The following is a 12,490-nucleotide window of genomic DNA, read 5'->3' as shown; positions in this document are numbered from 1 at the left end:
GACGTCTTCAGTGTGAATCTCAATAATTATGCCATTACACACCTTCGAGATACACATCAAGGAAAAGAAAACATGGAAGAAACATGAAGCGGCTGTGAATCACCAGAATAATTAGTAAATTGCTCCATACAGGGTTTTATATATATACATGGCTTGAGTCATGGTTTCTGTGAATAAGGCTTGAAATACAATATAATCCTCATGTAATTAACCCTGCGTGACAAGAAAACATGGAAGAAACACGAAGACACGAGACATTAGACACACTCCGTCAGGAACAATTCTGTCAGCAGCTCACACGCACACACACGCATACACGCGCGTGTGCGTGCGTGCGTGCGTGCGTGCGTGCGTGCGTGCGTCCTTGAAAAGCAGCTTCTGAGAAATTAAGTCTCTGTTTTTTCCTCAATCATTTACAGAAGGAAGTTGTGTGCACGTAAATACAAAGCGGTGGCAGGAACTCAGCGGTGCTTACACACTCATGTCACGCAGGGTTAATTACATGAGGATTTTATTGTATTTCAAGCCTTATTCACAGAAACCATGACTCAAGCCATGTATATATAAAACCCTGTATGGAGCAATTTACAAATTATTCTGGTGATTCACAGCCGCTTCATGTTTCTTCCATGTTTTCTTTTCCTTGATGTGTATCTCGAAGGTGTGTAATGGCATAATTATTGAGATTCACACTGAAGACGTCCTCTCTGTTAAAATCCAAACCCCACCTGAACTAAACCACTGTGGCAACCGCCTGAACAGAATCCAGGAATGGAGGAAGTGATATAAAAGATGGATGAATGTATAATCAGCCCACCTGTTAATGCTTCCAAACTAACCACAGAATATCTTATTGTCTACGTCTTGGGGTGTCAAACTTAAGGTCTTTGTGCCAGAATTGATCCGCTAGAGGCTCCAATCCGGCCGGACAAACCTCCAGGGAAATGATCAAAATGTCAAAGAAAAAACTAATTTAGAAACTAATTATTTAAGAGACGCAACGCGACACCGAGATATCAGTGATGCTGAAATGAAAGCTAGAAAAGTGGAGTTTGTAAAAACATGCATAATGAAACAGCGACATAAGGTTGTTTTTTTTGACATTTCGATATATTTTGCACCAGAAGGTTCCATCAAAATCGGTTTTATGTTGAGATTGTAGACATTTTCAGGAGTAATTTGTCAGGTTTTTTTTTTTTTTTAAAATGTAGACATTTGCACCACAACACAGAAAAACTTTGAAGTTTAAATCTACTGTGTTATGAAGCAGAACGTGTTTGACAGGCCTGATCCATACAGACACTCTGACCCCTCCTGTTAGAAATCTAACCACCACAAATCAACAAGCTGTTTGCGACTGAAACCCACGAAAAAGATCAAATATTCAAATGAAAAAACTGCGAGGAGGAACCGCATTTTATCTACGTGAGCCTTTAAGATATGGGGATTGTCTTCTGCAGCCGTATCAAACTCTAACACACTTTATTGCTTTTTAATACCGACGTGATAAACTCCAGATGGACTGGATATTAAACTCTCCTCTAACATGTCCGACTATCAGTCTGAACGTTGGTACGGAAACCTGGACCCATGAGCCACCGAGCTGCTGAACTGAACTCACACCAAATATATTCTGGTTGGAAACAACCACATCTTAAGAACTACTTGAATAATCAAATAAAAAAATCGATTTATTTATTTATGCTCGTTTTAGCGTATTTGAATGTCATTTGACTCGGTGGCCCAGCGATCCAGCCATACGGTACGTCTGTACAAAGGTCATGTTGTGTTGGACTCATCTGGACGGACGAAGTCGGGCTGAAGTCGCTTCCTGCTTTTACAAGAGATATAAGTTGAAAACCCGAACGTGGAGGTTTTTTTTTTTTTTTTCTTGCAGTTTCAGGTAATTTATATGTCAGACGAGGATGAAGGTGAGGCCTAATGGAACCCGTCAATTATCTCAACCCGCTTCCTCATGTTTGGTAAACTATTACCAAGACTTCGGTTGGTTAATGATGTTGAACTTCTGGAGTTCGTGGTCATGAAACAATGACAGGAAACCTTTTTAACTCAGTCATGCTGATGATGTGCAAAGAATATCAAAGTTTTGTTAATGCTGATAAAGCTATAAACTGCTCACATTTGAGGGGCTTGTACATTTCCTGCAGGTCATTTGGCCAGACTACATTAGTTTGCGTTCCTGTCCATTTTTTTTAAAAAGATCAACAGGAGCATCCATCCATCCATTTTCTCCCGCTTATCCGTTTCCGGGTCGCGGGGGTGTCAGTCTGAGCACCGTCACCCAGATCACATCGCACCGATTAAGAACCTTCCTGCAGGTGGTGAGCCCACGGGAAGGTGGCGCCCGGCGTGGGACACGAACCCACTACCCTGAGACTGTTAGTCTCATGCTCTACCAACTGAGCTGGGATCAACAGGAGTATCTCGACGAAAAAGAAAAGTTTACTTAGTGTGACTAGTACAGTATATGTGAAGTGTTTTTCGTGTTGGAGGGGGATCAATGAAGTTGTTGGGACAGCGAACTGAAGCGCGGGGTGAGGTGGGGTGGGGTGGTGGTGGTGGTGGTGGGGGGGGGGTGGTCTCCGGCCTCGCAGTTTCTGTGTGTGAAGAAGGACAATATGTATGGAAATCCAGATGGAGGAAGCAGGACTGACCGGTTTGAGAAAGACCATAAAACTAACGACTGGCAAGATCTGAGAGCCGCCTTGAAACGGAGCCGCCCGCCATGGTGGCTCCTCACCAAAGCGTTTAGCAAAATCCATGGGCGGCCTCATTTGGAGAATCCCCGCGAGCAATATAGTACCTGGAATACTCGCGCTGGCACTTTGTTTTTATTGGCGCCACGCTGGGGGAATTGTAATAATTTATGACAATGACATTTGAGTTGGCGCGGTAACCCCGGTGAGGCTTTCAGTATCATGAGAAACGAAACCGAACCAACGGCCCCTGAACTACATCGGCACGCTGGCGCAGGTGCACAGAATAACACGAAACTCGTGGTTATGTAACGCAAAACGTCGAGCAGCAGATGAACCACAATGATGCTTTAAGTAGTTTTCTCTTGTAGATTAAAAAAAATGTAGTGTCATTGTTTTTGAATGAGATAAATGGAGATTAACCCAACTCGTCTCCAGCCAAGTTACTTTTTTCTTTTGTTTACTTTACACAACCTGAATTCTTTCTTTTGTTTTCAGTCTCTCCAACTAAATTATATCCACTTGACTATCATATCTTACCCAATCATTACAAGATCCACCGTTTTGTGGTTTAGGTTTACACCGCCTGCAGCAACTTCAAACATTTAGAGCAAAGAGGATTGAGGTCAGTAATTGAATGAGCGGACATACTGGATTTACAAAATCAACTTCATAGGAATTCATCTTTTGTTCCGTAACAAAGATCGAGACATTCCACATTTGTTTTCTTCCAGCAAAACCAGAAATGTGACCGAGGACGATTACCGTAACTGATGGCCCAGTTTTCTGAAAGCACCGTGCAACATCATCGTAGTTTCATAATGAGGCACCGTCTGGGAAAACCTCTGTTATATAATGTGTCACCATCCATCATTAATCCATCCATCTATTTGTCCATCCATCCATCCATCTGTGCATCCATCCATTCATCCATTCATCCATTCATCCATCCATCCATCCATCCATCCATCCATCCATCCATCCATCCATCCATCCGTCCATCTGTGCATCTGTGCATCCATCCATTCATCCGTCCATCTATGTATATGTGTGAAGTCAGGTTACGATTTCACAAAAACACAGTAACGCCCCCCACCCCGGAGAACCTGGAGGAGAGTCAGACACTCACATCCGTCACAGTGGGATAAGCAGGGTCAAAATAATGAAGCCCCTCCACTGTTTGAAGTATTTTCTACCCCTGGTCCTGGATGTCTTGGATCTCTCAGTTGTGTAATGACATGTTGGAAACATTCCTCATCCGACTCCATGAAATCTGGCATTCTGCTTCGAAACAAAAGCCGAGCACGCCTTTCCATTGGTGCACGTTGAGACAATAAAACAAAAGCAAAACAGTGAGACAATAGTAAGTAATAGAATGTGTTACTATTAAAAAGCCCTGCTATTGATGAGGCCTGTACTTTCCCTGGCCGCGCCCCCCCCTGTCATATTAGTCCAGTATTAAGGCTCTGGATTGGTCCTCGACTGCTCCTCCTGTTGACCCCTCCTGCTTCTGTTGCCTCCTTTGTCGGGAACTTTTCTCTTTTAAAGGAAACCTTTTATTGTTTATGCTGTTTATCTTGTTCAATTAAAGTGCATTGGTTTTAGCGGTGGGACTGAAGGGAAAACCTTGCAAACATCCACGCAGGGAAGCTGCACAGTGGACAGACTCAGGGCCGAGAATAAGAATCAGCGCTTTGCATGTTCTCCCTGTGCCTGTTGGTGTCTCTGGAATCTCCAAGGATGAACCTGCTAGGCGACTTGAACATTCCCACACAGGCGGACGTGTGTTTTACCTTGTGATTGACCAGCGGCCCCCTTCAGGGCGTCACTTTCAGCCTCCGCCATCCCTTTTTCAGTGCTTTACTTCTTCATTCATCACACACCACAATCATACACAGTATAATGTGCAGTGAAATGCTTTGAGCACACGGTCCCAACTGAAACAACAGTTTTTATCGGATAGAATGAAGAAATACCAATAAAGAGAATAGCTCACTATATTACAATATTAATAATATTAAAGGAAATTAAGCCACACGAACAGATGGATAATTAAATCAGATTACTATATATGAAGTGGTCAACGCTCCAGCTCCGACCTGGACTTCATAAAGCATCATGAAGATATTCATCAATCGAATGAGTAACTATGGCTAAGCCCCGCCCCCTTAGCTCCAGGAAGCTCATCGCTGCTCACGTTATGTGATTATTATTTTATGACTAGTTTGCTCAGATTATATTATGTTGCCTTACTTTGTAGAAATCCTTGTTTCTAGTTCTACTTTGTTTTTCACCATTTTTGCATCTTAAATGACTAAAATAGCCAAGATAACCACATTAGAGTCATCAGCTCTGATGGTTTTCTGCAGGTTGGTAGTTAAATGCTATTGGTTCGTTTGTGTCCAGGGGGCGGGGCTTAGCCAAAGGTCAGTTGTTAACTGACAAAAATTGGTGTTTTACAGTGAGGGAAAAATGAAAGTTAATGAAAGAAAAATATACAAAAAGAAAATGTCTCATAAAAATTGTGTTTAAAAAAAATCAACCTTTTTTTATCAAGAGATATTTCTTAATTCTCGGCGCTCAATAGTTAATTTTTCATGTTTCTATTTGGAGAAAATGAGTTGCCCACCCCGGCTTTACCGTCACAACGCTGCACAATACTGTCGATGCCCTTCAGTGAGATTCCACGAGTCGTGAATAAAAAGAAAATAAAAAACTTTGACTGAGAAGGTGTGTCCAGACATTTGGCAGGTAATCTATGTAGGCCACGGGATCGCCTCACGGCCAGGTTCACATGCAGACAGAGGTCATCTGTCTGTGGAATTCCCTGCATGCACTGCTTATCTTCCTCCATCTAAAAACACACAATACATTTAATAGGTGACTGTGACGAGCCCACATGTGTTTTGGTGATTGAGTTCTGGGTGTAGCCTGCGCCGTTAGCAGCGTGATAGAACCGGTAGAGAAGGTGAATAAATGATGGTCACAACAAAACCCTTGAACCCTTGAAGCAGGCGAAACATCTGCGACTTACAGAAGGAAACGATTAACCTCTATGGGCTTTTTTAAAATAATTTTTGGAGGGAATTTAAGTCAACTACCAGAGTTCACATTTGATTGACAGCAAGTTTGTTTTTTTAAGCTGATAAAATTGTGTCACAGCCTTTCACGGAAAGACAGGAGCCTTTGTCTTTCATTGTCACGGCAGAATGTGAACCAGACTTACTACTAAGGGCGTCAGCTCAAGCTCACGTTTTCCGTCCGTTGCCACCATCAGAGGATCCCGTGAAATAAACAAAGAAATAAAGTCTTATTGTTCTGCACGCGCCCGCTTTGCACCAGTCTGACCTTTTATAGCAATAAAAAAAAAATCAAAGCGTGGAGAGACAAGATGCCCTGGCCTTCATCCTGCAGAGGACCAAAAACCCTTGTCATCCAGGAAACCACCTGCTCTGCTGCCCCCTTCAGGACAGTCTGCGTGTCTGCAACACAGAGGATCAGAAACTCCACCTCAGCACCGTTTTCTCTTGGATTTGATTTCTCATTCATTTCAAATTACCCACGATGAAGTATTACCGTAGATCAGCGACAGATTTTCCAGAGTTTCCTGAAGGGTGGGGTTCACCAGGTTATATAAACATTCTCTTCACACAGAGCGCATTCCTTCAAACTCTCATCACTTAATTTCAGCTGGCAGCTCCACAATGGAAATGTCTTCTTTTTTTCCCGCTTGTCCTCCATCCACCTAAGTTTTTACTGTCATTTAGTTTCCTGTTCACTCCCTCAGAGATGCCCTCTGGTAACTTGCAATCTCTACTCCATTACATTTATTTGCCAGCCCATCATTAAAGGTTGTTGCCGACAAGGTTGTTGACATCTGAGTATGCCAGGCAGGGAAATAAAAAAAAAAGGTAGTTTGTTTTATCTATGACGTGGGAAAGTAACTTGCTCTACTTTTGGTTGTCTGCAGTGATATGAATTGTGTGCGTGTGTGCGTGCGTGTGCGTTTCAAAACTGGTTGACGTAATTAATGATTGTTCACCCACTTGTATGAAGAAGTGCTCTATTCTGGAATAGATAATGTTCTTAGCATCAGTGTGCCGTCATTTGTTTTACGGCTGCGATATCGTTCAGATTATTGTCCAGAATTATTGTCTGCTTCACCATATTCCTCGTTTTAGTTCAGGGGCCAGAGCGGCAAGATGTGCCATACTTATCTTTACAGGTAAAGTTTAAACTTGTTCTTTGTTGTGTCGCAGAGCCGATGTGATGGAAAATGTCTATATTTTTGCAACAGCAAACAATCAGTCCTGAAAATGACACCAATCTCAACATAAAGATCTTTTTTTTAATGAAACCTCCTGATGCAAATGTAAAAACAATAACAACAAAAAAACGACAGCGTGTCGTTGAGCAACGAGCTTTCATACCGATGTCTCTGCTCGGGTCACACCTGACGTCCATGTGCGTTTCACGTGATCAGATCACAGGCGGCGGGTCCTGAATGTGAACAGGCACCGAAGCGTTTTCACGAGGCGGTCAGAGAAACGGAGTCGGTGCTCGCCACGTTTTCAACCGGATAGTGACATCTCGTAGAAGTCAGAAGAAGTAGTACCACCATCGACCGCCTCATTCAGGAATCGAACTCCAACCTCCCAGCATGCAAGGTGAGAATTCTTCCACTGGAGTAGATATACAATAGCTCCATGTACGACTTACCACGGGCTGAGTGGCATGTTGTGTCCACCGCTCTTTAGAAATTTGTAAAAAAATAACGTGTATTCTTTCTATGAAAACTTTACAAGTTGCTCGGTGGTTTATCAGGCAGGATCGCAGCCTCTTATGTGTGAGAACAATCCTGCAATGTTTTTACATTTGCTGCTTTATGATTAAAACGCATAACATTTTGAATGTCTAAATTATATAAATATATGCTTAGTATTGCATTTGCAACAACTTCCTTAAAACGTACCTTTGCAGGGGCGTGCAGTGGATACTCTCCCCCACCAGAGGGCAGTGCAGGGTAGAAATGACTCTTGATCCCTTCTCAAATATCAGGTGACGAAATGTCGTGATGAAATATTAACCCGACTCTTATTGATGCAGCTTCTTCAGAACACAAATAAAAAATAGGAAGAAAGACACACTCAATGTTGCTTCTTTTTTTTCTTCTTCTTTTAAATCCATATTTAACTCTGTTCACACACACACACACACACACACACACACACACACACACACACCATCAATCGAACTTCAGACAAACACACTTCCAATCCGTTACAATACGACTCTGATAAGCTTTAAAAAGATGGCACCGTCACATGGAAGAGGGGAACGTGATCGGGGAGGGAAGTGTTATCGTAGACAATTTTCAACAAAAATACTTTCTTTCAATGACGATAGATCTTTGTAATATACTATTAGGATAGAATAAAATTCTGAAGACGCGGGGGTCTCGTGTTTGGAGAGTGCTCTCTGGAAAGTGTTGCATAGTCGAGGAGACGTGATCGTTACTTTAAAATTACACGCGAGGAGGAAGAAAGGCTCTTTGTTTGATGCTGTGCAGGAATAAAAAATACATGGGTTTCCAAATACTTATCGTGGCGATTGTTTTGGCTCTGCGCCGTCCACGGAACGAAAACCATTCAGATCCAGTCAAAGAAAAAAAAAAAACTCAACTGTCATTTTGAAGCTTGTGTACTGGGAAGTGAGTGTATGTCGATAACTGCAATCATTTTTAGTAACATAACCGTACTTGTGCAAATGTAACTCAATGCAAAGATCCACAGCAATCCTATGTGTAGTAATCTCCCCCCCAGGAGCTCCAGACGGGAGAGGGAAGCTTCTTCACTGTCACTTTTGATTGTAGCCTTTTGAAAAGTGCCGCTCAGTGCCCGCCATGATAAAGGAAAATAATAAAATATACTCTTGGCAGGCAAACGAAGAACCAGCTTAGCCTAAAAATACGGTCTCTCTGCGTCGGGGCTTTAAAGCTTCAATTCTAGATTCTGACTGTGTGTCGCCGCGACCCAGACGCTTCTCCATGAAGACTTCCTGTTCTCCTCGGGAGGAATCCTCGTCCACGTTAGTCTCATGTGTTCACGCCACTCGCAGCCAGACGAAAGCTGAAAAACGGCGACGGGGAATCCCCGCCCGCCCGGCTGTGCGTCAGCAGGTTGTTGAGGAACTGTGCCAAGCGTTTGAAAAGCCAGACGTTAAAAATCGAGGATGAGAGAGGAGGTCCGCGTCGGGACTCCCGTCCTTGTTCGTTTCACATACATTCATTTGTCCCGTTTGTCCTTCCACGCAGTTAGAAAGTGTCAAAGTTTGAGTTTCACCAAAAAAAACAACCCAGATTCTCATTTGTCCCCCGTCGGCCTCCGGTTCCTCCTCCGGTTCCTCCTCCGGTTCCTCCTCCGGTTCCTCCTCCGCAGCATCTGCAGACCTCTGCTTTGACTCAAGTCTCAGTCCAACAAAAGAAAGATCCACGATGCCGGGCCGGGGTCACCGGAACTCGTAGATGGCGGCGCTGTGCTCGGGAACGTGGGTGAGGTTTAACGACTGGTACCTGCAGGTCACAACAGCTTCAAGTTACAAGACGGCCAAAGCTGCTGCTGTTTTTTTTTTGTTTTTTTTAAGCTTTGGTTGGTTTCCAATGTTTATGTTTGTGCAGCAAAAACTCCTGAGTTTCCTCCCGGTTACATCACATGCAAGCAGCTGCTGATAAAGACGTGACTGCACGGCTCCGGTTCAACACATCAGGCTCAATGGAAACCCTCCAGATCAACACTGAGTTTAAGATGATTTTCTCTGGATGCTGCCAATCAGACGCTTTTCCAACAGAGATGTCCTGTTTTTAATTAAAGTCCAGGTTTTCAAGAGAGGAAGATCAGCAAGTAATAAAAAGGGTTCACTATGAACTTTATTTTGGAACTCTGTATAATAGATAACTTAAATTCGAATCACATTTATCAATTATGATATTTGCTTTGATTTCACTGGTTTAAGCTCAAAAAATTATTTGAATAAAGTAGTTTTAATGCATGTCACGTAGCAAACATCCTCTAATGTGAACTACCTCGTCTGCAGCAGAGTGTTTTTGGTGATAAGTATCAGGGATTAGGGCACGACTGTTTGTTTTGATCATTAAACTTGCATAATGTGACAACATCAAGTTAATGTTAACACGACAACGCACAAGTGAAAACATCAGCATTGAAAAGCTGGACCTTCACTTTGAGGAATAACAGTTTTGTTATTTTTATGCCCTTTTAATATCCGTTCTCTCTTTTATACATGGACACTGGTATCATTATTATATGCGACTATGAAAAGGGTTTTTCTGTGGAACGACATCTAAATCTTCTTCCAAAAGCTGGAAATGAGGAAACAAAAACTGAAAGGAAAACAGGATTAAAAGATAAAACAGGGTTTTTGTACAAACAGGAGCTCAGTGAAAATACCCAAGAACAACCTCAACGTCAAGTTCAAGCAGGTCTCAGTTGGCTTCTATAAAAACAGTGTGACTGCGAGAATCACATGCGTCAAACTAAGGTGGCGTGTTCCACTTCCTTCTTAGAAAGTTACACATTTTAACTTCGGGCTGCTTAAAGAGGCACGACAATCTGCAAATGATCTCCCGCAGAGAAATACAGAATGACACTGAATTTCCAATCAAACTGGAAAACAGCGTCTCTTCCTCTCTGCTCAGACTTTCCAGCTGGTCTGGGATTTAATCCAGCAACGAGCATGCCCGCTCATATTCCTAGAGAGACTCAACCTCATGCGGCAGTGTGGAGTTACCATTCAGAGCTCCGGTGGTAGTAGTAGCCCTCAATTGTTGCTGTGGATTTCTGGAAGCAGATGTAGTAGAATCCAGCGAAGGAGGCGCCGCTGATGTCTTTGATTGTGTGGTCAGGGACCAGGAACTGCTCCTGGGGGGTGAGAAAATCACGTCAGCAGGGCCTCGCGGCAGCAGACAAGAACAACCTTCATTTGGGCAGCGTCTTTACCTTCCACCTCATGAAAATATAATCCGAGTTCTTCAGATCCTCGTAGTCAAAATCATCAGAGTTGAACGTCTTTGCATACTGGTAGAAAGCCTGGAACTTGCCCTGGAATCGGAACGGAGTGGGAAGAAGTCAGGATAAGGCAGCCTCACGCCGAGCTTCACACGACAGCACAGGTTAAAAAAAGGTCTTCACTTTACCCAGTGTTTACGGTCCACATCCTCGTCGGCGTCCCATTTCCGGGTGAGAAATGGCCGTTTCCTGCTGATTATCTCTCCCGCAAAGAATGTTGTCAGAGTCGGATATTCCTACGCAACGAAAAAGAACACAGTGAGGCGTTTTGTTTTCCAAACAAACGCGTGAGTCTCAAGAATGAATTTATTCATACCTGAGAAAACCAATTACACATCCACTCGAGAGGAATTATATGGTGATTATTTCTGTCACTTTAATCTCATGTACATAAGTGATAAAACTAAAGGTGCTAATAATTTATCATTAGGATTATCGGTTTATCTCAAGCTCCAATTTCAGTGAGGCTTGTTCTGCATGTTTAATGTATGTGAAGGAGATACAGACAAGAAATACCATAGATGTACGTAGAATAGATTCTGATTTGACATGTTCATAGAAGCAGGTATGTCTGTAGTTCTGAAATGGTGATTAATAATAAGGGAGACATATAGACATAAGAATTTGGAGTCATTACCATTAAACACTCGTTAAAATCTAATGAAATTCGATTACTGAATTCAGTGAGACAAATGTTAAACATCTTTCGAGACGCAAGAAGGTGTTTCTGTGGAAAAATGTGTTTTTCTCGCAGTTTCTATATTTATTTGAACCCATTGAAAACGAATCCCCTCACCTCTGTCAGGCCTTTTATCTTCAGGTATCCACACAGGTAGGAATCCTCCATAGTGACATGCTTTCAAAAGAAATGTATAGTCAGTATATTTCAAATCCTGAATGTTGTCATTCAGAGCAGCCTTCAGAAAAAAATACGAAATGACTTTAATCTTTCAAGTTGAATTTCTGTGACACTAACTAATGGTTAGATACAAGAGGAAAACGAAGCTGCTCCGAGCTGATAAGGGCTGTTTGGAACAGTGGTAGCCTCGGCTCCATCCACTGGCTGGGCGAGCTGCTCCGGGACAGGCCGGGGCTGTCAATCATCCCACCGCCCGTTTGACAGATCACCAAATGCCCCCGACACCTCCACCAAACACCCGCCACACTGCCACCCACCTGCAACACCACCTCCACGTCGTACGAGTTCCCTTTGCTCTTCTGGTGGCCCCTGAACTTGGAGCCGCTGTACAAAAGCGAAGTGACAACACCGGGCTGCTGCGTGTTGATCGGCGGCGGCGGGATAAGCGAGGCCGAGGATGAGAAGGCCGCGTCGGAGGACTCGCTGAGGTATCCAGCAGGGACAGGCATGGCTCCCGCTTCGCTGGCTGGGCGCCGACTGGCTGGGAACTCTGTCGGTGTCTACGAAGCGGTGAAGGAGGGCTGAGGAGGCCCCAGCGACATCCAAAGTCCACTTAATACCGCCACAGTTCAGTTTGCCTGGCACCAACAGGCTCCCACCAAAGTGAGGGGACTCTGACGCGACCGCCAGCATACATTCCTCTCATTGGTCGACCCAGCACGCCCTTGCAACATCCTCAAAGTTCATTGGTTTAGAGTACGGAAGTAATTATGTGAATCTTCTGTAGTTTCCGTCCTGTTGTGACGGGATGGGCGAAGGCATCTAAAAAA

General features: G+C 43.5%; 1 protein-coding gene across 1 annotated transcript; it reads right to left on the bottom strand.

Moving 5' to 3' along the window:
* Window positions 1-7,865: 7,865 nt before the first annotated feature.
* LOC308112853 (glucose-induced degradation protein 4 homolog) lies at window positions 7,866-12,375 on the bottom strand. Its single transcript, XM_080468627.1, has 6 exons — window positions 11,978-12,375; window positions 11,598-11,657; window positions 10,930-11,037; window positions 10,733-10,834; window positions 10,524-10,654; window positions 7,866-9,288 (listed from the first exon to the last, which is right to left on the bottom strand). Exons 1-6 carry the CDS (start codon window positions 12,167-12,169, stop codon window positions 9,225-9,227), a joined length of 657 nt encoding a protein of 218 aa, XP_080324753.1. The 5' UTR covers window positions 12,170-12,375; the 3' UTR covers window positions 7,866-9,224.
* Window positions 12,376-12,490: the final 115 nt, after the last annotated feature.

Source organism: Lipophrys pholis, assembly GCF_963383615.2.
Source record: "Lipophrys pholis genome assembly, chromosome: 1".
Lineage (NCBI taxonomy): Eukaryota > Metazoa > Chordata > Actinopteri > Blenniiformes > Blenniidae > Lipophrys > Lipophrys pholis.
This window is presented reverse-complemented; position numbering and strand designations above follow the sequence as displayed.